The 25,138-nt window shown below is 38.4% G+C and overlaps 2 protein-coding genes across 3 annotated transcripts in view; one reads left to right on the plus strand and one right to left on the minus strand.

Annotated features, from left to right (window-relative positions):
- Nucleotides 1-112: 112 nt before the first annotated feature.
- KCTD18 (potassium channel tetramerization domain containing 18) lies at nucleotides 113-10,906 on the plus strand. The gene is made up of 7 exons (XM_086750528.1): nucleotides 113-206; nucleotides 1,092-1,289; nucleotides 2,550-2,761; nucleotides 3,661-3,854; nucleotides 4,952-5,046; nucleotides 6,003-6,105; nucleotides 8,538-10,906. Exons 2-7 carry the CDS (start codon nucleotides 1,133-1,135, stop codon nucleotides 9,070-9,072), a joined length of 1,296 nt encoding a protein of 431 aa, XP_086606654.1. The 5' UTR covers nucleotides 113-206; nucleotides 1,092-1,132; the 3' UTR covers nucleotides 9,073-10,906.
- Nucleotides 10,907-15,213: 4,307 nt separating this feature from the next.
- Nucleotides 15,214-25,138, minus strand: part of SPATS2L (spermatogenesis associated serine rich 2 like) — an 82,350-nt gene continuing 72,425 nt past the window's right edge. For both annotated transcript variants that reach the window (XM_086751460.1, XM_086751461.1), the window contains 5 exons: nucleotides 25,013-25,071; nucleotides 21,684-21,793; nucleotides 21,030-21,132; nucleotides 17,691-17,911; nucleotides 15,214-16,639 (listed from right to left, as the gene is read on the minus strand). In XM_086751460.1, the coding sequence (XP_086607586.1) occupies nucleotides 16,241-16,639; nucleotides 17,691-17,911; nucleotides 21,030-21,132; nucleotides 21,684-21,793; nucleotides 25,013-25,071 (892 nt within the window). In that variant the 3' untranslated portion in view covers nucleotides 15,214-16,240. The remainder of the gene's footprint in view (nucleotides 16,640-17,690; nucleotides 17,912-21,029; nucleotides 21,133-21,683; nucleotides 21,794-25,012; nucleotides 25,072-25,138) is intronic.

A 25,138-nucleotide genomic window follows, 5' to 3' on the forward strand; every position in this document is an offset into this window, starting at 1 on the left:
CGCAGGTAGTGAAGCCCAGGCGGCCGGTGGTGCCCCCGGGAATAGTGATAGCGCCGCACGGCCTCCCCCTTTCCTCTGCCCGCTCGGCTCCAGCCCGGCCCTTCCTGTCGCCAGCCGCCATTTTGTGCAGCCGAGGCAGCCCCTCAGGCGGGACTGCACGCTCCAGGCCCGGCGAGGCGGCCCTGCCGCGGGAGGCGGTGGTGCAGGTAACGCGGAATGGCGGCCGCCGCCCAGCGGCGGGACCCCCTGCCCGCGGACGGCCCCGCGCGGGGAGCTGAGCTAAACTGAGCCGAGCCGGGCCGGCTTCCCTGGGAGGGGCTTCCCCCTTTTGTGGCGGAGCAGCGCCCCGCGAAAGGGAGGAAGTGTCCCGGCCCGCTGCAGGGGCCACTGCCCAGCCTGCTGCGGTCTCGACGGTTAGTTTTGGGGAAAACATAGCAGGTGCCCTGGCGAAAGGGGCGTAGGGGGAGTCAGTAACACTCAAGGGGCGTGCTCTGAAAAAGAAAAAAAACAAACAAAAACCAAAACCCACAACCTAAGAGTGCCCTCCATTTTGAAGATTTTCTTCTGCGTCTTGTGCCAATTCTTTTTTCTGCCTATCCGGGCTCTCCTCCTGCAGGGAGCTCAAGGCAGGCACAAGCCACAATATTTATTGGCAGTATGGCATTAATGATGTTACAGCTTCAAAACTAGTTAGAGCAGCCTTAATTAAAGATCGGGTTTTAAAGAAGCCAACTTGTTCTCATTACAAAATTACTGCATTTTTAGTGTTGTGAACTATATTCAAAGCAAGATTTGCCAGAATGTTCTTCCAGTGCTCTGCTCGCACGTACTGGACCACATAATTCTGCTTGTATGTCTCAAAAAAGTAACCTTTGTGTTTCCTGGCAAAGTAAAAAGCCATCGTTTTTTATAGTAAAGGTGTAGAATATTAGGCTATTTGCCAAATATTGTCTCCAGGTCTGTTTTCAAAGCTGATTTACACTATTTACACTATTGACAAATATGTAAGAGCTGAGCTAATGCTTAGGTCTTGTGTATAAATGTTCAGTCTTAACTTGCAGTAGATTTACTTTTGTTTGTATCTGTTTCAGGTTTTAATAGCACATAATTAACATCACAAGTTGCAAATACAATGGAAGAGGGCAAGACAGAAGATGTCCAGGGTATTCTACGGCTTAATGTGCGAGGATGTTTATACACAGCCAGGCGTGAGTCTTTATGCCGCTTTAAAGATTCAATGCTAGCTTCTATGTTTAGTGGACGCTTTCCTCTAAAAGTGGATGAATCAGGTAAATTATGTTCAAGCTGTAAATACGACTTTCTGATTAGGGAACTCTGTGGCAAATACATGCTTTTATATATATTTATGCATTTTATAGTATATCTCTTTTCCCAATCTGCTGAGCATCAGTTGACTTCTTTAATTCCAGGACATAAACCAGTTATGCATGCATGACTTTATACTTACGAGTAATTAATCTGAATTCCACAAGATACTTATGTTTGCAAATGTACACATTTGTACAGTGTTTATCCTTGCCGTGTCCCAGTCCAAACTCTGGCTCTGGAGTGTACTTCTTCAATATGAATAGGAAAATAGATAAAATTGAAGTTGGCAGAGTATTTGACATTTAATTTGGATGCTGTTTAAGAACCCCTGTATTCTCCAGAGGCATCTCGCTCTCTCTGTTCATTACATAAGATTTTGGTCTAATTGTTGTTTCAGAATACTTCATTGCCCAGTAAAAATAGCATTTTTCACTACCGTGGCTTGATATGAAAGCTTGAATAAAACTATTCATGGGTCAAATTTCACACTTGTTTGTGACTTGGAAATCCTGACAAAGTATGTCCAGTTTAAAGATATGATGGATGGAGAATAGTAATTCCTTGTTGTACACTTTTTGACTGTTTAAAATATCTGAAGTGTTTAACATTTTTATGGACAGGGCTTTGCTACCATCTTTCAGCTGCAGTGCACAGCCTGTTATATACAGCTGGGTGTACTTTAGTCAGTTTCCATAGTGGTCCTTGAGCCCAGCAGGCAAAGGAGAGAAAAAGAAACAAACAAACAAAAATATTTAAAACTTGAGCAATATTCAGGGAAGGTTAGACTAGATATATACTGGAGCAGATTGGTACTTTTAACTCTTCTAAATTGCCTGGATCCAAAATTGAAAAAAAGTCTCTGCAATAGCACGAAAAGATGTATCGCCAGTTAGAATTAGAAATGCATCTAGAATTAGATTTTAGCATTTTAAGTGGGGTGCAGTACAGCTGAGGTTGTATGTTGGCATGGTCCTATGCAGATTAGTGATTTCACTGAAATTCCAAAGAAATGTTTACTGCACTAAGAATTTTATCTTCAAAGAACAAATATTCCAGGGAAACAAAACAGTAGTTTTGAAAGAACAGAGAAGTATACTTACTCCTCAGTGAAACTAGTACAGAAGTTTTGTATAAAGGCTTTACATGATGATTTGGTAGAATGTCACAAGCCTGTCGCTTGCAGGAAGCAGTATTTTAAGTAATTTTATTTATGTTTTCAGGAGCATGTCTAATTGATCGAGATGGAAGCCTGTTTAAATATCTTTTGGATTATCTTCATGGAGAAGTTCGTATTCCTGAAGATGAACAAATTCGAATTGCACTGCAGGAGGAAGCAGATTATTTTGGCATCCCTTATCCATACAGTCTGTCTGACCATTTGGCCAATGAAATGGAGATGTATTCTTTAAGGTCAAATGTAGAGCTTAAAAAGGTCTTGATATTTCTTATGGTTTTAAATATATGCTCTCTAATCCACGCCATTCATTAGCATCAGATACTAAAGTTACAGTATATGTAAGTTAGTACTTTTTAATCACCACGTTATATCACCAGTAAATTCAGTTTTAGTTTAAGAAATCCTAGAGTTGATAATGCAGTCATAGTAGTTAAGGACATCAGCTTTTCTCATCATTGCAATACAGCACCAGTTTAAATTTGACTCTGTTCTACTGCAAGTCTGCTGAAAACTTGCATGGTAGGGATTAAATTGTTTAGTTCCCTATTTGGCTTCAAATTTTTCTTGAGATTAGACTTGATCCCTTCATGATTTTTTTTTTTTCAGGTTTACAAATTCATCCTAAAACTTGAAAGATAAGACGTACTTTGCTATTTTTGTAGAACAAGAAAGAAGAAAAGAAAATGAATATATTATTTAAAATCCCAAGGTTTCTCTATGTTAGCGAGTATTGTAACTTAAAAGCTAATTCTAATTAACTGATTGGAAATTAACTCATATTACCAGACTGAGTTCATCCTGACAGTCATCTATATTCTCTTAATAAACTATTGTTCCATATGTTTCACATTCTCCCTTATTAATTTCCTTTCGGAAAGCATAAAACATTTCCAGGCCTTTCTCTTCATATTAGAGGTTTGCTGTGCCTTTAAGTGTTTCTGTTGCCTTTCCATGAATTTCTCCTCGTTTAACAATATTCTATAGTAACATCAGATAAGAAATACTGCACACATTTTTGTAGATGAAGTACATCCTTGATTTACTTAAAAAGAGCTCACCAGTACAGTTAAGAAAACTTAAATATGAAAGCTTATTCAACTAAAATATTTTCGTTTTATTAATATTATGTATTTTGTGGTTTGTGTTTTCTCCAGGCTTTGTTAGATTTCTGTGACTCTTATGATTTAGTTTGTACCAAGCCTACAGTTTGGGTCCTACACTATCTCAACACTTCTGGAGCAAGCTGTGAAAGTAAAATTATTGGTGTGTATGCCACAAGAACTGATGGGACTGATGCAATTAATAAGGAGCTAGGAACAAAAATTCATAGTAAAAGCATTTACAAAAGGTAAGATGACAGTCAAACACACTAAAGCACTATGAAGTGAGAAAGAACACTCACATGTTATAATACCTAAATATTATTATATGTAGCATAATATAACATGATTGTACTATAGATCTGTGATAGGAATCACATTGTTTTCAGCTTCAAAACAGCTGGCTGATACAATGGTTATCTTAAACAAACAAAAAACTAAGCATGGAGCACAAGAGTTTGAGAGAGTTCACCAAAGGTGGCTAGCATGCAGTTGCCGTAAGTTCTCATGTTTTACTTGCTATTTTTAAAATATCTCAACCATTTAAAATTACTTCCTAATTTAGGGCAATATTCACACTAAATACCCATCCAGAAAAAGTTCCAGAAATATTCACAAAGTTGGTTGTGATTACTGGAATTGTATTTTGTTTTAGACAACTGAAAGAAATATTTAACACTGAAAAGAACTGAAGATGAAAGGAAATGGTTTTAATTCTTTAAAGAACATGTATGTCTCTACTACACTATTAATGTATTTTTGTGACAGTAACTGTAACTTACTGGTAGACCTGTGCTTCTGAGTGTTTGGAAGCAATTTGTCTTTCTCTTGGTCCTACAGTACAGGGTCAGCTGTGTACTTCACTGTGCACCTTTTGAAATATGATTAAGGTAGAGCTTTTGATGTTTCATCATCTTTATAATCAAGATGCACATTTTCCTAAATTTAGGCTGGGAACATTAATAATTATTCCAAGAGTATTTGGGCACACAGTATCAGGTATCTGTCCTCCTATTGTGTTTTCCCTTTGAATAAAATACTGAGATTTAGAAGAATAGATTTTACGCCATAAATTCTGTAATTCTTCTATGAACCTCTGTTCTTTCATGAATACCCATGTTTAGCAATAGGTGTGCAGCTCATAGGAGGATGGCTATTTAGAACCTCTTATACAAATGAAAATGAAATTTAAGTAAAATTTTCTTTTCCACTTTACAAAACACTTACTAGTAAATCCTTATAGTTAGGATTTGTTAAAAAGAATTATACATTTAATCAGTGTTACATTTTTAAGGACTTAGCTAAATTTACCACGTAACTGTTACCTTTAAAACAATATTTCTAGAGAAGCTGGAAATAACGTCCAATACATCTGGAGCTATTATTCAGTAGCTGAGTTGAAAAAGATGATGGATGCTTTCGATGCCTGGGAAGGGAGAGGTAGAGTATAAATTTGTTATTTCAGTAGTACTACCTTTTTACAGAAAAATATTCACCAATTAACAATAATAAAAACTCTGCATACATTTTCACTTACTCATTAACATAGAATCATAGAATCATAGAATGGTTAGGGTTGGAAGGGACCTTCAAAGGTCATCTAGTCCAACCCCCCTGCAAGGAGCAGGGACATCCCTGACTAGGTCAGGTTGCTCAGAGCCTCATCCAGCCTGGCCTTGAACGTTTCCAGAGATGGGGCCTCCACCACCTTTCTGGGCAACCTGTTCCAGTGTTCTATAACCCGCATCGTAAAAAATTTTTTCCTAATTTCTAATCTAAATCTACCCCCCTCTATTTTAAAACCATTACCTCTCGTCCTATCGCAACAGGCCCTACTAAACAGCCTTTCCCCATCTTTCTTGTAGTCCCCCTTGAGGTACTGGAAGACCGCTATCAGGTCTCCCCGGAGCCTCCTCTTCTGCAGGCTGAACAGCCCCAACTCTCTCAGCCTGTCCTCATAAGAGAGGTGCTCCAGCCCTTTTATCATCTTTGTGGCCCTCCTCTGGACCTTCTCCAACTGGTCCATGTCCTTCTTATGTTGGGGGCTCCAGAACTGGACACAGTACTCCAGGCATGTTGTAAAATATCACATAGTAGTTGCTATTTGGAAAAAAAAAAAAGCGTCTTAAGGGATGTTTCAAGAGGGTGACAGGAGTTGACATGAATGAATATATGTAGTGAGGGCCACCACATGCAAGGGGTGATAGTCTGCTAGTGTTGGGCACTCTGGTGGAAGCCCTAGAAGCACGCTGATTGTAAGCAACATTCATGTCAGCATAGTTTCAAAGCTGAAATACTACATAATAAATACATGCGTTCACATAGTCAGGTGTGTATACACATAATATTGGCTGTGTTCTCTTAGCTCATCAGAACAATGTCCCTTTGAAATGCAGGTGTCAGCTACTGGAGAGTGCCTCAGGAGCAGATAGAATGTTGGACTCTTGAAGAACGCCCTTTGAAAAGCAGTTTGCGTCATATGCTTCCTGTTCATAAAAGGTATTGCTGAGTTGCATAGGTGGCTTAAGATAAAGCAGAAGTACAACGCAATCTTTTCTCTTTTTTTTTAGCATTTCAAATTCTTTGAATAGCTATGAATGTTGAGTTTTCTCTTTTTCTATTTGCATTTTTATAAAATGTCATATAATCAGAGAACTTAATTGCAGAAGTGAACTTGCTAGAAACAAATTACCTTTTTTAGGCTGCTGAAACTCTTTATTCTATTCTGCTTCAGCCTTTAAAACATCACTTTACAGTGGGAAGGAGTAGTTTCAAAAAGTAGAGAGCAGTGTTTGTTAAATGAACTGCTAAAAAAGAAATTCAACTTTAAAAGGTTCAGTGATTTTCACATACGTGAGATGCCTTCTTTTTAGAAGGAATTTCTAGAATTTCTTCTTGCAGTTTTACGGTGATACTTCTCACTACACTTCCATTCTCAATACATTACCTAAAAGCAGCCTTTGCAGGTGCAGCTACACAGTGGATCTGAGACACCCTACAACCACCTTGCTGCTAGATAGGAGAGGATCCTGCTGACCTTCCTTGTTCCTGGCCGCACTGTCATTTCAGCAGCAGCCACAGAGCCACATCAGCACAGTGGTCCAACTGAAAACTCCCTATACCCCCTTTTTTTTTTTTTTTTTTTTTTTTTTTTGGATACACATTCTTTGCGTTTCGTAGCTCAAATAGGAAGGAGTGTGATCATTTGATCCCTGGATTGCCAAACAGCCTACATATATTCCTGTATGCTCCTCTACTACCATTGCCTGTTTTATCTCCCATCTCTTTGCTTTGTCTTCTCTTTTCTTCTGCACCCTCAAAAAAACTATGTTCAGGTTTCAGCTACAACTCCTGGTGTACCGCAGGGATCCTGGTGAGACCATATACTGTCTTGAAATACTGTAAATGAACCTAGTTACTGATTATATTTTATCTGTACTTCATTGCTACTATTAAAGCACCAAATCTTTAAATGTTAAGAATGTTAAGCTTTCCTTTTGGTGGTTCTTTGGATCTAGGATGTGGAGACGTTGGGAATACATTCTCACCTTATAGCTCTGAGGAAAATCTCCCTGGGCTCATTACAAGTACTAGGTTATTTGCAGGCTTTCTGTTTGAGCAGTGTTACCATACACAAGTTTAATAAGAATAATAATAAGAAATATTACTCTCAGATATTATTTATTCATTTGGTATGAATCCCTGTGGCATTTCATAGATATTTTAAAATCTAAAATGCAAGTACCCTGAGGAATATAAATGCTTTTGCAGCGTATCCTTTAAACTGTTCTTTAGGGGCTGTCACAGTTCATAGCCTGTTTACAGTACTGACGTACCAGCTAAATGTTTCTTAATTCCTGACAATCAGGTCAGTTAGAGCTACAGCTTTTATTTTGAGCTCAAAATCTAGATATAATCTGATTCTTACATGTTCTTCCTACTACCATGTTTTAGTAGCTTTACCCCATGTAGGAGCCAGCAATAGAGACAGTTTGATGCATTGTTTTTGATACATTTTTAAATGCATTGTTAATATTATCTGACTTTAATTTGGTCTCCGTGTTCTTTTTACCCCCTTCCTCACCTTTCCAAAAATGATTTTGATTTATATTTACTGATCATCTCTCTGAGCTGGCCTGGTCTAGCTTTTGTTTTGTTGGGTTTCAGGTTTTCTAACATCCTGTTCAGCTGTTTTAGCGTGATCTGGATTTCTATGGTATCATAGATTATTTCCTTGAGGAATTAAAATCTTATAGGTGTCTGTCCATTTTTCTTTGCCAACATTGAGAAACAGCATTTGTATGATACTTTAAAAATGCTGTCTACTTGTACCCATTAGAGTTGCCATGAGACTCCATAGGCTTCCTTACATAGGTTCTTATTTTTTTTAATACATTTTCTCTTGAAAGATTAGCCATAATTATTTGTTATTGAAAAGAAATGGGGGAGGGAGAAAGAAGCAATATCTTTCTTCTTTTCTGAAATTACATAGTGGGGATTTCTGCGTTTTGCGTTTATGTGCAGTTGGGTCATACATTTTTGTAGATAAATTAAAGCACATCAGACCAGTATTTAGTGGATTTTCTATCTGATGGCAGCTGTAGCATTTTAGTATTTTCTTTCTATACCTCCTCCAGCCATCCTGCTCATTGATTTTCACTTAGCAGTTTGTGCACTGTATCTCTTAAAATATTTAATGTGTAGTATTACTTACACAAGTAGAAGATTCTGATGGTTCTGTTCATATAAAGGCAAGCCTGGTTGCAGTGATGAGCAGTTGAGAACCATAAATGATACTGTAACAAGCAAAAATTAAAAGAACTTCAGATTTGTGGATGGCTGTTGCAGATCATCTGTTTTGTAATAATGCTGTAAAAATAATAATTTTTGTACATAGTTTCTTTCTTTAATGGAAGTTCTTTGTTTTACAGACGACTAACTGACTTTACTGAAGAGGAAGACTATTTACTGTGTAAAGCGGGTCCCAAGCCAATTAGATTCTCAGGTCCCTCAACAAGCACCAATATCAAAGTCAAGAATTCAGCTGCATTAAAGGTAGCTGCTTGCAATGCTTCATGTTCTGCAGGGACTCTTAAACGACCCAGTAGTGAAAGTTTGACACTGCACAAAGTAGCTTCTGAAATTGTATCCACCACATGCGGATCGGTGCTCAGCAATTCCCAGGTGCCCTGTGGAAGGCAGAGTGCTGACAATGGGACGCCATGTCAAATGGCATTCAAGATGGTGGCATCTAGGAAGCCCGTTAGCAACCGTGTAGTGAAGCTGAAGCGAACTCCACTTTTTCTTGTGACACCATCTCAGACATCTTCTTCCGTGTGCAGTGAAACATGTGAGCAGGACAGTGCTGCTGTTGAAACTCCTACTGCTTCTATGGTACTAAATAAGAAAGAACCAGCTGTATTAGCAGAGAGTATTAAGCTTAAGAATGATAAAGTGGATGGATAATGTTTGCCTCAGCCTGATAGGCTGGACAGCTTTCTATCATCTGGTCAAGGAAGAGATCATCATCTCATGTGGTCATTTACGCAAAGATTTGGTAGAAAATTATGATGAAAAAGTTCATGAAAAGCATATGGAGAAATTGTTTTAAGTGAGCACTGAATTGTGTTTTCTGCTTTATTTCTAAATATTTTTTAGATGTTGGGAAGGGAGAAAGAAAAATGGATTAAAAAGACCCTCAAACACAGAGCATGTGCAGTCTAATTTTACAGTATCTCACATTTGTATTTCTGTCAGGCTGTACAACTGACCTTTTTAAAGGGAGTACTTCCACAGCATAAAAGACGACCTCTTTATCAATTTTAACTACATTTAACATTAACCAGAGTTAATTTTCTCCATCTATATATTTAAAGTGGGGAAAATAGGTAAAAATAAGTAGCTTTTAGTGGATACAAGTTTGCCACAAGTGTGCAACATACTGAGTACTGTGAAGATTCCTTAAGTTGAATACACTCACTGGTTCTTGGTGAGGATAAGTCTCCCTTTTGTTATTAACAGCAATGAAAGGGACTGCCTTTGCTTCTGTGTTTCTGAATTTTCTCCCTATGTAGGACAAGAAGAGCATGCCAAGGGAGTAACAAGGCAATTTTCTCTGTAGACTTGAGACACCTGTGTACTGCTTTCCTAACATGGTGTGATCTGCCACTGGAGTGAGGCTGCTGCAGGCAGCAGTGCAGCCTTGGCACCACTGTTGGCGTGTGTTCTCTGCAGCTGCAGGGAACCACAGGTATGAGTTACAGCTGGCCTTCCCACGTCCTTCTGCAGGACGAGGAGGGGACAACCTCAACTTCTGTGCAGCAAAGCAGTACTAACAGAAGTGGCCTGGTTTGAAGCAAGATAAAACAATCCCTCCTTCCTCCAGAGCAGAATAGAGGAGACCTCCTTGTACCAGGGTAAATTTTGAGTAATGATACTGAAGTGAAGAGCTGCTGTATTTTTCTGTCTGCAGAGGGAAAAGCAGAATTTGGCTCACTGATTTTAAAAAGCCCTTTTAGTTGTTTAAATCAGTGAATGCAACCCGTCTTTGTTTTGTGCTTATTTGCTTACAGTTGGGTGCTGGGTTTTTCTGTTTTCTCCTAACCACAGGGACTTGAAACATCATTTGCACAAGTAAAGAACCTAAGTTTTCATGTACTAACATATTTTTAAGGAGACACTTTGCCATGAACAGTAGTCACTGTAAAGGTGGGCAGTACTTTAGCTTTCTGCTATTGATGTGTACATTGAAGACCAGCTTACCTTTAGAATCTTTAAGCTAGTGGTTTTTCTTAACAAATAAACCTAAAGAGCAGCAATCCCAAGGCTCTTCCTATCCCGAAAAAAAAAAAAAAAAGGGAAAAAAGGACAAGTAAAAATTATGGAAGGATACTAACATAATAACATAACTCCTATTCTCTGAGCATGCAATTAATAATTGACGCTAAGTTTGTGAAATTTATTTCTCATAATAATCTGACTGAAAAACAGTTTTTAATCTTTATATTCTGTGTGACTTCCACTTCACTATTTATTGACTAGCTTAGCACTTTTGCACCTTTAAATCTTTTTACAATGCTTTGTAAAGAAGATCCCCTTCCTCTTCAACTTTTGATGAATTTAGAAGGTTTCTATAAACACAGAATCATGGAATGCTTTAGGCTGGAAAACACCCTTAAGAGCATAGAGTCTAACTGGCACTAAAGCTCACAAAGATCACCGAGTCCAACATCACACTAAAGCTCACCAAAAGTACGGCATTTTGCACGTATACAAGAACAAAGCTTTGATGCTAATCCTACAGGACTCTCCGAGTTTGCACTAGCTCCGTGTTTATTTAATTATTCTGGTAGCACAGTCTTTTTCGAGTAACGTTTGTATCATTTGCATTACAGTGGCTTTAATGAGTCTTCTCTTTGTCCTAGACATACTGGTTTGTGGTTAAAAGAAAAAAAAAAAAAACCACCAAAACACTAAAAAGAACTCCCTTGAATTTCGATGGATGAAACAGGAAAGTGGCTGTGGTGGGGAGGTAGAGCAAGATTAATTTTTTTTTTTTGAGAGAGAGACCCGATTTTATAATTTATTTAATTGGATGAGGTGCAAACATGCCCTTTTAACTTACCTGAGTAGGTACTTCGGGTGTGGGGTTTTTTTTATACCTGTGAGCCTTGCTAAGTTTCTCTTTACTGATGGACTGATATTAAACAGTTTTATGATAGCTGAATACCATTAACCTTCATGGTGATTTTCTCTGGAATAGCTTTACCCTTACCTACCCAAAGCCTTTTAAAATGTGGAAGTAAACCAGAATTTCATCTTCTCTCTGGGAGGCCAATAGCTGAAAACAAATGAAACTTGCCAGTCCAAGGATGACTCATCCCTTAACCTGGCTAACGGACTGTGTTTTTTGAGGCCTGGAGCAAAGAGCAGAAATTCTGAAAGTCTGTTTCCTGCAGGTTGAAACTTCCTCAAAACTGTATGCTCCCAGTGTGTTCCCATAGCTGGGATTAGATGCATTGTCAGGTGGTGTGACAATGGTTTGCTTTGAATCTGTGTAATTATTATTCTGAATGAATAATTCAGAATAATTCTATTATTCATTATAGAAGAGATTATGTTAAGAAAAGATCATGTTCAGAAAGTTACTCCAATTTAGTAATCTAATGATTACCAGTATCTAATAGCTGCACGCTAAAGGCTGACATAAGTATCACCAGTGTCTTTGATGCATTAAATTTTTTCTCACAAATGCTGTCAATTTTCTAGTTGTTTAGTTCTCACTTTCACACTACTGTCTTTCCAAACCATCAATGATATGACATCATATGGGTGAAGGAGACAAGAAAAACATTATTCCAAGTTACATTTCTAGAAAATTACTACTCTGTGATTACACATGGGCTTGTGATGCAGAGGGCCTATTATCACCACGATGCGATTCCCACAGTTGCAACTGTATCGGTATGCTTCAGAGCATGGAGAACTTATTTGTACTTGATGTAATCAAGCAGACATTATTTCACATGATAGGCACATGTTACCACTGATCTTCAGGGAGAGTTCTCATCAGGCTTGTTTTTAGCTGAAGAGACACGGAAATACCAAAACTACCTCTTTTTTTTTTTTAATTTCAGACTGTTCCAGTTTGAATGAAAGTAGGTTATTTCCCTACCATCTCTTCCAGAGCAAAAGAGTAGTCTTGTAGACCAGCTTATATTAAATTGATTAGATAATAAACATTATGTAGGTCAAAAAGAAATAGTAACATTACCCAGGAGTAAGCAGATTTCATCTACTTTGTTCTTCTCAATTCACAAAGGACAAATTCTCACCTGGTAAGAACAGGAGGCCAGTTGTGCTATCTAAAACTTGGGAGTGAAGCTATCTGTCCCTTAGCTGCAGTTACAGAGTCAAAGCGTGCTGAGAAGTAAAACTCTGCTAATAAAGCCCCACAGACATCTAGATTCATTTTGGGCAAGAGCTTTCAATAAAAGATGTTTAGCAGTAGAAACAGGTAAGGCTGATGTTACAGACCTTTGCTGCTTTTGGGTGTCTCTTCTTAAAGAATTTTCTTCTTGCCAAAAAAATGTGTGTTTATACCAGAATTGATCACCCTTGGCTGAAAATTACTTAGCAAATTAAAGAGGTCATGTGATCAGCTGTGTTGTGTGCCCGGAGTTTCCATCAACCACTCTGGCCCTTTTCAAAGTTGCCCCTTTCCCACCTATATATATATCTAGCTCTTTTCATTCATTCTAATCTGGTACAACATAAATGAATATTTTAGTACAGTTTGGTTTAGTAGTTTGCCTTAATAAAATAGCTGTGTTGTCTCCATTTTCTGGCAAATTTCTGTTATATCCTCATGTGGGTAACTGGCAGTAGTAGTGGACCTTGGGCCTCTGGATCCCACGGTGCCCCTGCTCTAGTCAGAAGTGTATGAGCAGGAAGGATGCAGCTGATTTATAAAATCTTGATGCAGCCCAGTCACTGCGTGGGGAAACAGACTCACAGTAAGAACCGCCATTCATACAAGCACAGACCAGGTGTTCCCCTACAACAACAGGGTCCAGGAAAGCACCAAAAGATCAATGTTTCCCTTCCAGAATTATTAGTTTCTCTTTCAAGGTGATATTTTCAAACACATTAGGTATTTTTTTTTTAACCTTTTTTTCCCAAACATGCCTAAATAATACAAGATTTCCAAATAGCTTGGCTCTGTGAAGTTACCTTCTCTTTTTAGTTTTCCAGCTGCACATTTTGTTGAGTTCTGCCCTTACTCTGAGTTTAATCTTACACAGAAGATAAACCGATCCAACCTGCTTTAAAACGCTGCCCTTGAAGGTGTGTTTCCACTCTCAGAAGAGTGTACAAAGTGCACTGGAATTCCATGTTTGTGTTTGAGTGATGCCAAACAGCTGTATTTGCTTTGCAAATCGAGGACACTTTTTAAAAAAAGATGGCTGACCTGAAAGTCAAGCCTTGTCCTGCCCTTAATTCCCTCCCTGACCCTTGTACAAATCCCTTAAATTGAAAGGAGTATCACACGTAGCTAGCTCTGCAGAAGATAAAAAAAGAATTCTGCTGAAGATGAGCCCAAAAGCATGCAATTACTTACAAGTATTGTGAACAGTAAAACACTCCTAGAATTTGGCAGATGCAGTTCCAAGCATATAGAGACACAAGAAATGAAAGAAGAGACTGTTCTGACACAGCTACACTTCAGAGCACAGCCATGGAGCGTAGTTAAAGTGTGTATTACAATACTAAATCACACCTGGTGTACTAAGACTGCTGCGTTCCCAGAACCAGCCCACTCCCCAGCCCAACCAAATCCTCGCTTGCATTTCTTGTCAAAGAAAGTGTTTGCATCACAGTCTGAAGAGAAATGCTGTCTCTCACCTGTTAGTCCTGGGTCTGTCACATACTGAGCCTCTAGCACTTCAAAGGTTAGCTGATACTTAAGAGTGCAAGGTGATCCTGTTGTGCTGAGTTATGACTTATGTTACAGATTTTATTGATTTGCAGAAACCCACTTGTGAGGAAGCTGACATACGGAAAAAAGTAACTTTCAATAATCCTTTCCAGTGGAGAAGCTATCAGGAAGGAGTAAAAGTCATTACAGATAAGTTAGATTTTCTCTTTTTTTTTTTTAGGAGGGTCTACAAGAAGAGATCTAAGTTTCACAAATTATTTAAGGACAATATAGTAAGATTCCTGTGCAATATCTGCATAGAAACCATAATTATGTATCTTACAGTGAGGTTGCAGGTCAAACTATATGGCAGCAGACAAATTTTGAAAAGGTACCTAGCTGATGGGTGTGTAGAACTCACAGATTCTGGAATTTCAGTTCCATTTAGTTAAACCATTCAGCTTAAAAGTGACAGGTAATTAACTAGGATAGACGCAGTGCTTGTAATGCTAAAAAAGCCTGTGGTTACCTGTGGATGTTTATTTTTCTTTCACCACTCTTCCAAGATGAAGATGAGTTATTTGCCTTTTAGGCAAATAATTGGTTTTACCAATATTCACATATGGAAAACTGTATACAGTATCAAGACAAACAAAAATAATCAAAATTACCCATAAGAAATGCACCTCACTCTACACTTTGAGATTATTTTTCAAGGGCCACAGAGGAAAAGTAAACCAGTCATTACTAAGGAAGCGTGCACTCAGCAAACAGAAATTAGGCAGAGGAAATTGGTAAAAAGCAATAGCAAACAATAACCTAGGAATAAACTTTTAAAGATACTCAAGTGTCCTGCTCTTACCAACCTCAGTGGGAGGTCAGTCTTACTGACCTTTTACACCTTCCTGATTCTGCCACTCAGGCCACTAGTTCACTCGGTGCCAGGTCTGGCTTCTGACACCTCACTGTGTTAAATAACAACTTACATTAAAAGTATGTCCATGATGGAGGTGGCCCTCATGGGAAGGTTCGCTTACGTGCACTTGTGGCATGAGAATCTAGCTAAAAGCAAAAGCCTAGTCCAGTCCCAACTCATCTGAAAGCCTCCTACTGATACCAGTTGAATTAAGGAAATACAATTTGAATAAGATCACAAAGGTTAGGGCACTGCAAAGCAGCAAACACCAGAATATTTTAGAAAGAACATTTTAATTTTTTGGAAGAAACAGGTTTTCGGAAATACAGTATCAGAGCATTAAGACTAAGATTTTTATTTTAATAGAAAACTCGTAAGGATATAGTATCTGCTCAAATATGTACGTCCACATTCTGCTGCATGTTGCTGTAACAAATTTATTAGTCATAGCTCTCGTTATGGACAGATGGTTCCTACAGCAAAAATATAGAAAAATAATTGGATTCAAGTCTAGAACACCTGCAACTTCTCATATGCAAAAAAAATAAATCCAACTAGTCATAGAAAAGTGGCTGATAAGGATGGAGAACAGGGCTGTGCATCTGAATAGCCATGACTATATACATTCCAAACTTAAGGAATGAGCATTTTTCCTCAGCCTCATAAAAAATAGTTTGTCAATGAAAAATACCAATATGTAATACATTTAATACAATTTATACTTGAATTTAAAGATCTCAGATTATGGAATAATAAGCTAAAATCAAATGTACTGCTTTTTCAAATGTTGTGGTATATAACAGTGTATACAGTGTGCATGCATGTACGCGTATACACGTACAGAAAGAGCTGTATAGAGATGTGCTGAAAAATTCTACAGAATTATCAGATTTCATTGCAGACCACAGCATACAGACTTCCTGGGATCCTTCTAACACAGGCTGCTCTAAAAAATAATAATGTTGACTTGTACAGCCACATATCTACAACAGGTCTTTTGCTATTATGAATTTAATTATAAATTTATTTTACCAATCTAGATTTCATTTTTCTAAGACATAAATGCTGCTTTGGTAAGATTCTGTACTGTCGTGACAAAATAACTGTGAACATATTGGGAAAAGCCTTGAAAATATGAATTAATTTTTATAATTAGTAAGTAATAAAGATACTAACAAGTTTTAAGCAGCAACAGATTTAAAATGACTATGTTCTGACTTATTTTCTTCACCAACAAGCATCTCGAGCAAGAAACTAAAATGAAGAGATTAAATTTCTCTGCCTGCCGACACTGTGACATTTTAAGCCACCAAAGTCACAGCTGGCACTGAAAGAACAGTGGCATCAGCAGAGACCTCCATCCTTGCAGGACATAAATTGCATTGCGACACCCTGCCAACATTGCCTTGGAAAGGCCTGTGATCTGCGGTGTCCGGTGTGTGATGCTTTCTTCGGGTCTTTTCTGAATGTGTCAGATTCTCTGTGGTCCTTGTAGTTGTGGACTGCTCTTGATTTTTCATAGCTCCTTTATTTTTAGATCTGAAGCTGTTATGCTGCTGTCTTCTGTGTTCAGACCTGGAACCACTCTTTATATTATTTTGATCTGCCTCATTACTGGCACCTTGCGACTTAAGAGATCCATTCAGACGGATGTTTTGGTGCTGTGGGTTGAATCTTCGTCTCTGGCTGGAAGGCCCATTCTACCCAGAAAGAAATTGGTTAACTGTTAGGTTATCTGAATCCTTCCAACAGGACAAAAAATACAGCAATCAGAATTAACAAAAATTGCAGAATAAAATTTTCAGTGTAACTAGGAGAGGAAAAACACTACAGTTTTGATTGCTGCCAGAGCCTTCTATTTATAACACTTAAAAACTGAACTGAGTAACATGCTACCTCTGAGTAGCCTGGAAATACAGATGGCAGGTTCACCACTGATGCCAAATTAAAATCTGCCATGATTCAAGAGAATACAGAAAAGGGGATGTAATACTAGACATCTCGACAGCAGCAGTTAAGCACTGAAGAACTTGTTACTGACTGATTTTTTCCAAATTCACAAAAATACCTTTCCTAGTAAAGTATTTGCACAATACTACAGTAAGACTACAGGAAGAACAGAAATTCACATGTAAATTAAAGTCAAGTTAAGAATCCATGTGGTGGGAGAGATGTCCATTGTGGTATCTTGCTCAGAGGAAGCTACGGGGATAAAACTCAGACCAACTTTAGTAGCAGCTTTACCTAAGAACAACAGTACAAGGACATTCTAAGATGCTCTTATAATGAAACAGCTAGTAATACAGCACAATACTATAAGCTGTGTTACACAGCTTCTTTATAAAAAACCTGGCAGGATTCCGCTTTCAAAGTCTATCTAACAATCATCCTTCAACAGCACATCAACTGGTCATTTATCAATCATCAGGAATAAATATTTCTCCATCGTAGTACGTAGGGCAATTAGCTATTATGGAGGACTTTTATTTTTCAGTCTATTAGCTGCCACTAGTCACTTCTGAACATCAGACAGCAGTCTTTGCTGGTATGGCATTTCTGGTATTTCCATGTTATATGTTCACATTGCTTTGAAAATGAAGCTGGAAAATATATACCTGCATATTTAAAAAAACTATTAATTCAATACATGGACTGCAAACAGTATTTGATTTTGAACTAACAACTTTTAATGCTGTGTATTTTTCTGAAATGCTTGAAGTAATTTAGTTTAGTTCATAACTGGTTTCTTACCTGCTTGTTTGTCGGGATTCCTTGGGAAAAAGATTCTGTAGGATTGGAAGAAAGATGACTTTGTACTTTAGTGCTGGCTGTTTTATTATCAGAGTTCCTGGCATTACTAGAGGACTTCCGGGTGTGTGTATTTTGCTTGCCAGTTGTTGCATGTGAGGTCATTGAAGACAGCACCGAACTACATGGTGTTCTTGAGGAATAGTTGTTCTTTGGGTGAGAAACTATTAAAAAAAAGTGTTCTGTGTTATCAGTTAAATGATCAACATCTAAACATAAAGCCATATTCTTACACTGCTTACAGTTAGTTTTGGTAGCACCATTCCAGCCCTACTTTGGATAACGAAGTGAACTAGGTAACTAGGGTCAGAATTAAGCCATAGCGTTTTACTTCTGTGAAACTGCCTCATTGTGAAGCACTTCTAGAGACAAAAGCCACTGTGGTGGAACTGCACTAAAACTCAAAGGAGCCTGGAAGAAGGCTAGGCTTTGGTCATCCAAGAAAACTTTCCAAAATTCCTGGCACCTACTGGTTTGCTTGTGAACTTTTAACCAGTTGAGCTGAACACATGTGCTGTTAGGACTGTCCCACACACTTCTGTCCCATCAATAATGCTCCTAACAGAAGTCTTCAGGCAACAAAGGAAGAAACACAGGAAGGGAGTGGTATGCCAGTAACACTCTCGACTGCTTGAGGTCAAAGGAAGTTTTACCTGCAGGCACCACAGACTAAATTAGATTCCAAATTATTCTTTGATCATGGAAAGCTGAAGAGGCTGATGTTTGCTGTCTATTGTATGTACTAGCTACAACGCAGGTAATAGCCATGAAAACTTCCTTAGTATGTCTAAATATTTTTAAGAAGAAAAGAAAAGAAAAGTCTAGTGCCTGTTGCTCTTTCCTCTCTAAGGCAATGGTTAACGAAGGTTAATCTGTACCATGGATACCTAGAAAAACTGAAACTGAACACAATGCACTAATCCACATCACTTAGATCACGGCAGTCAGCACCATCAGGAACCACTACTGCACATCTCAGGATATTCATGCTCCCTACTTCTTAATATTTTGAGACTGTCTGATTTCTTAACCACTTCCATGTCTGCATGTGAAGTACACCAAACAAATCCTTGATTCCTACCTCTCCGCATTTCTACAAGATCTTCAAGCTGCCTGCTTCTGTGCAGTGGCCCCCAAGCAGTCTCAAAGAGGATTCTGAGGCTATTGCAGCAAAGTTCTTGATCTTAATTTGCTGTTCTGATTTTTCTGATTATGGAATTTTCCTGTTTTCTTCTGGTACAGATGACAAACCAGAGGCTCACTTAATGGAGACATCTGTTATTTTATCTAAGAGGTACTTCTGTTTTTCCACTTTTAGAATAGATGTGGAATAATTTTAGCAACTGAGCATTCTTGGTTAGGTTTTTTGAGGCTCTTACTCACTTACACCGACATCAGCTATTCTCCCACTAGGTGTCCTCTTCAGAAAAACAATGCAATGATCTGCACAATGAACTGAATTTTCTGTCCTAAGTTCAGTGAGGCTGGCTCTCACTCAATTCTACTGCTTTCTCTTGACTAAACCAGACTACTGCACATGGAATTCCATATAAAATTCCAGGTGCCTGTAATAAAAATCTATTTTTAACACAAAAGACGTACAAGGAAGCAGTACAACACACCATCGGGCATTCTGGATATACGTCAGTCCAATTACTTTTTTTTCTTCCTGTCCTTCATTGAACGTATACTGCCTACCCTCTTCTCATGCTAAAACATGCCTTCGTTTGCACAAGCTCTGTGGTTTTGGGTATTGCTTTTGGGTATCAGCTCTTACCAGTGGCTGTTCTTAGCTAAAGGGCGTGGTGTAATCTCTATTTGAGGGGTACTTGCAGCTCCCAGCAGGGTATGGGCCTCCTTGCAAGATGCTCCAAACAGAAACATCTTCGGCACTGAAGAGCTCTTATCAAAGACATGCCAACAGCATGAGTTGCTCATCTAAGGTCACTGGGGGCAGATTAGAGCTAAGTTCTTCAGACAGACAGTGCACTGGGTCATTTTTAAGATGGCATTGCTTCCCTGCTAATAGCTGTTCTTTTGACTTCACTGACCTGACTTCAACAGGTCTGCATCAAACTATGCTTAAGTAATGCTTTACTGAAATGAGGTATAAATAATTAACTTCCAGAATTAACTGCAGCTGTAAGTTATTTAGGAAAGTAGTTCAGGGAGTTTAAAAAAAAATAGTCTATGGTTATATCAATAGCAGCTGTGGTTATATTAGTCAGGATATTCTTTACAGAATTTTCAACCTGTTAAGCTTCAGGGTATGAGATAGGGTCTATGAGGTAACTGTGAACAATTAGATGCATTACTGGGAAGCCTATGCCTTCCTTTGAAACATCCTGGGTTGGCTTCAATGAAAGACAGGATATGGGGTTAGATGGATCTTCAAAGTGTTCTGCAAAAGCAATTCTTACAGTCTAATGAATTAAACTGGTTATGCCTCAAAGGAGCCTCTTTAGCTGTGCAGTCAGAAGATTGTATTGGCAGACTGTGTGATATTTTTTCTTTTTTTTTTTCTATTTCTAGTAACTCCTTGAAAACATTAATTATTTTTCTTCCCAAAATTGTTTTCCTTCCACCAAGATGCCCTAGTTCAGTACTGTGTTACCAGTTTTTCTCCTGAGTGACTGTACTGATGGGATATCACACGACAGAGTAACATTTGGGGCAAAGCACTATGGCATTTACTTTTCTGGGGGAAAACAAGCATGACAAAGCTGTGAAATAGGCTCTCTCATATTTTGCAACAGGGATGTGATACTTGGAGCAGAAAATTAACCTGAATTTTCAAGCAGAAGGGCAGATGATTTGGAGACAGGAACATTTGGGACCACTTTTAGCTCCTGAAAAACCCAGTGAACGCTGTTACAAAGCTGGGGGGTTACTTCCCAGCGGAAGATATCTGAATTGGTCTCATAACATTATGCTCACAGAGAAGCTTCTGATTTACTAGTTATTCATAAATTACTGAATTTGAGTGTTCCCCAGAGCTGACTTATTTCCACTTGGAAATCCTGTTTAGATGGAAAACTCCAATTGATCTGAGTAATACCTGGAAATCTCTTACAAAGCGGGCACTGTGCTGGATATGTACAGCAAGTCCAACATGTTGCATACTGTAAAGTTGACTTGTGCGTGCATCCAGATACACTACTCATGTCAGGCTGGCTGCACACATACACACACTGGCAGTACACATGCCATTATTTCTGCTGACATTTCCTGAACAGGTATGTGGAATAAAAAACTTTGTTGTGAGAAATCACCAGCACTTACTTTCTCCACAGAGCTGAATTTGGGTCTTCAGCTGTTCTGTGTCACAGGAAAATCGGGCAGACCTGCCCAGCTCTTCGTCATATTTCCGTTCACTCACAAAGTGCTGCAAAAATACAGACAAGTTGACAGTGATTTGCATTCTGAGCAAAAGACTATATGGACAGACAGAAACCAATCAATACTTACCTTAAGTTCAGTTTTAGGCTCAGCAAACTCTAGACCTTGCCCTGTGCACTGGATGTCTATGCAGAACCAAGTATTTTCCCATCCTTACCAAATTACATGTCTTATAGCCCTGTGAGGGGTGGATCACTCCTCCACTTGGCAAGTGGGTCATTTAGTCAGAGTGTACGCGTATGATCACCGAACCTGAAGCTATCAGGTTTACTTGTTAACTAGGTCTGATAAATGATACATAAACAGCAAAACTCCCCACTGCTTACACTTATGAGGGGATAGCTTACGCTTCTCTGATAGCATCTGCACACTGCTCAAAGTTGCTATAACGCTTTAAGGAGGTAAGCTTTCCCCATGGAAAGCTAGTTACCCTTTGGCCTGTAGCAGGAATGAACAGTCTGGGCATGTTAACACGACAGCTCTTTCTTGGCATTTATGCAAACAGCTAAAATACCCAAGTAGAAGTTAATGCCTGACCTTAATTTCAGCCCTGAGTTCAGATAGTTGTGCTTCAGCCATCTGACTGGCTAAGTCTGTCAGTCTCTTCAGCTCCTCAGCTTTCTTCTGCCGAGCAGTCAGGATTTCCACTGCCAAATACCAACAGTCAATAATTAATGCTAGGAAGGAAAAGTGCTCTGTAATTCGTTACCCTTTGGGCATTAACACTGTACATCACATGTGAGACAAACACCCACATCCTGGACCCCCAACTTCAACTGGACTTCCAGTAAGCTGCTTGCACAGAATAAGTCAATTAGCATAGTTAACTGAACTGCCTGATGTTGAAAAAGATCTGGAAATGGGATAGCTATCAGAAAAATCTAACCAATACTTCAACATTTAGACAAACAGAGACATGTTGTTTTGAGTTTTCCAGTGCTTAATTTTTAAGCACAAAGTCAGGGAGCCTTCCATGGAAAGAAGCATTACATTGAGTCAACTGCCTGTTTCTCTAGTTTATTTATGCTGGGCCATTTTGGTTCCTCTGAAAAAACTCTGTTCATATTATGTTAAAATCACCAGCACTGCAATTTTGCTTTCAAGTACAGAATATACAGTTGCCATTTCTACAACAAAGCAGTATTACAAAGACCAACAGTCTTTATGAAAAAATACTAAATATGTACTACTGCCCATCTTGTATATTTTATATAAGGAAGAGGTGCATAGTTTTGTTCTTACAGGAAAAGATTAATCATGAACCACAAAACAATAGTCCAATTACATGCAGGATAATATGACATTACAATTTTGGTGGAAAATTAAATATATGCTAACTCTATTACCTAGATAGTGACTCAATGTAAAAGCAGCAACTGATTAATTGCCTGGTGGGATCAGCACTTATGGCAGAGAGGAAAGACAACATCTAATGGGTTTCTGAACGCATTATAATTTATTTAATGAGATGGCACCTTCTTTTGAAAGTATCATAGAATAGTTAGGGTTGGAAGGAACCTTTAAAGGCCATCAAGTCCATCCCCCCTGCAAGGAGCAGGGACATCTCCAACCAGATCAGATTGCTCAGAGCCCCATCCAACCTGGCCTTGAATGCTTCCAGGGATGGGGCATCCACCACCTCTCTGGGCAACCTGTTCTGGTGTTTCACAAAGTACAGCATGGTCCAGCAGGCGCAGGGAGACAGAGCTGCAGCTAGCTGTACAGTTGTGCGGAAGCAACCAAACCATATGATAGAGGAATATGTGTCACACAGGGCAGGGAAGGCAGAGGGTGGCTACAGTTCCTTTAGCCCTGTTGGTAAATCTGTGCCAACATTATTAATTATGCTAAGAACAAGTGCATATCTATTTCTCTAGCTGATCTTCTAATTTCATTTTTGGGGAATACGGTCTACAAGTCTGAGAAACTTTTATCAGATTAAATGAACAATTTACTAGCTGTTTTTCTTTGTCCAATGCTTCTGTTTTATTGTTTATTCCAGGTACTGCTAATATTGTTTCAGCATCCCCTTTGCTGAAGTGACTGCCGAAACCATATGATCTCCTCTCATACTGGCACTTATCTCCGCATGAAATTCCAGCCAAATACCCATTTTTTAAAAAACCCTGAAATTATAATATTTGGAAATTTTCCCAGTATTGACAGTAAGAGTAAGATTACCCAGTGTAAAATAGTCCTCCAGTGCAGCAAAGAGATGTGAAAATAAATAATAATGTAAATCTTGGTTAGCATGTTAGTCCTATAACAACTTTCTGCCTAAAGTTCTGAAGGCACCTTAAAAGCCTACAACAGCCTTGAGAGACAGCAGAAACTACACTATTAAAGACAGGTACAAGGGCCATCCAGTGCCACATGTGAAGTCGACATAAAAACAGGGAAACACAACTTGCTATGTGCAAATGCAGCACTTTGCATGCCTGTAGAAAAGAATTAGGTCTACTTTCCACAAAAATTACTACTATACTTGGGCAAGATTAATGCAGGGGCCCTATGATACCATCAGTCCTGGATGGTAGATTTTCAAAATGTCTTTTTGTTTATGCAGTTAGGGCTTAGATCCATGTCTGCTGGTATCAGTGGTAATTTTACTATTGGTTTTCCTGGAAGTAAGTGCATGCCCTGTAGCTGATTATGGCTACCTGGTCTCTGCAGGTAACCAAAAAGCTGCTGGTATGTTTCCATCCACAGCTCCTCCCCAGAATAATACAGAACTCCAAATCCACATCTATTTTATGTTAGTGCTAGAAAAGGTAGCATACAAAATTCCAAACACAGACTAATGCCAATCTTTTTTGTAAAAACTCATACCTTTTAGTTTCCGCACATATACAACTTGCAGTCTTGCAGAGACTTAGCTAGCAACAGAGGATTTAGATTTTTTTTTTTTTAATGAAAAATGAACTAGCATACATTTGTGAACTGAGAGTTCTAAATGCAAATGAAGCATTCAAGAACGTTGTGTTTGTGACCCTCCTTGGAAGGACATTAAATTCACAAATCAATAAAAGGATTGTATGCATACATAGCAGTGATATTTTCCTCTGCCAGGCAAAGTATCATTCTAACAATACTTCAGTTACTCCTCAGTGTCTTACTTAGTGCTCTCTACTGAAACCATCTCCTTGATTACTGGGCCATGAATACCGTATCTCAGACAGGGTATAAGATAGATATTGTCATATGATGATACACGGCTCATCTTGCTTTTCTTTTTTTCCCAAACCAGAATATATATACCTTACCTATGCAAAAACCAGGGACAACAGGAAAGCCTGGAATCAGATCAAGTCCACAGATTGTTAAGAAAACAGATTCCAGTAAACATCTGTTTTTTTATTTTTTAATTGTTCTAATTCATAAGCCTGATCACTATCCCTTAAAGCTATGCAAGGCCACACAATAACCTATTCCACATGTAATTTCCAGTATTCTAACTCATAAATGTAATATAAGCAAGCAGTTTACATTTCCATTAAGAAAGGGAAATGAAGTAAATGACAAACCATAGAAAGAAGAAAGGAAAAAAAAAAAAAAAAAAAAAAAAGAAGAGTAGTCAAACGGCTCTGGTAAGTAAGCAGAAGGAATAAATAATTTAAATTTAACTTCAAATGAACTTCTGCTTTGCCTTAATTTAATAATATTAAAATTTTGATGCACAATCCTTATACGTAGAAACTACAAAGAAACTATCCTGGAACATCAAAGACTCATTTGATTGTATACATATACAATGAATGATGCTGGAATGCTGCTAACCAGTTTTATGTACTGTGTAATTTTTTGCCAAACAAAATAAATGTTTCCATGACTATTCCAAAAGTTCCCTGTGTATTTTTTTTACTTACTGGCTTCTTCTTTAACTTTATCAATTTCTGCCATTAATGACACTTCTTTGTCTACAATGCTAAAAAAGAAAAAAGAAAGAAAAAACACCACAATTTAATCCATGCGAGAACTCCATCGAAATCAAA

This window comes from Chlamydotis macqueenii, chromosome 6 (genome assembly GCF_036417535.1).
Source record: "Chlamydotis macqueenii isolate bChlMac1 chromosome 6, bChlMac1.mat, whole genome shotgun sequence".
Taxonomy (NCBI): Eukaryota; Metazoa; Chordata; class Aves; order Otidiformes; family Otididae; genus Chlamydotis; species Chlamydotis macqueenii.

What these genes read in the sequence shown, in the direction of transcription:
- KCTD18 (XM_086750528.1), top strand. Translation starts at nt 1,133, where the DNA reads ATGGAAGAGGGCAAGACAGAAGATGTCCAGGGTATTCTACGGCTTAAT. An exon ending in TCTAAAAGTGGATGAATCAG is followed by an intron (nt 1,290 to 2,549) that starts GTAAATTATGTT and finishes TTATGTTTTCAG; the next exon opens with GAGCATGTCTAATTGATCGA. An exon ending in CAAATGTAGAGCTTAAAAAG is followed by an intron (nt 2,762 to 3,660) that starts GTCTTGATATTT and finishes TGTTTTCTCCAG; the next exon opens with GCTTTGTTAGATTTCTGTGA.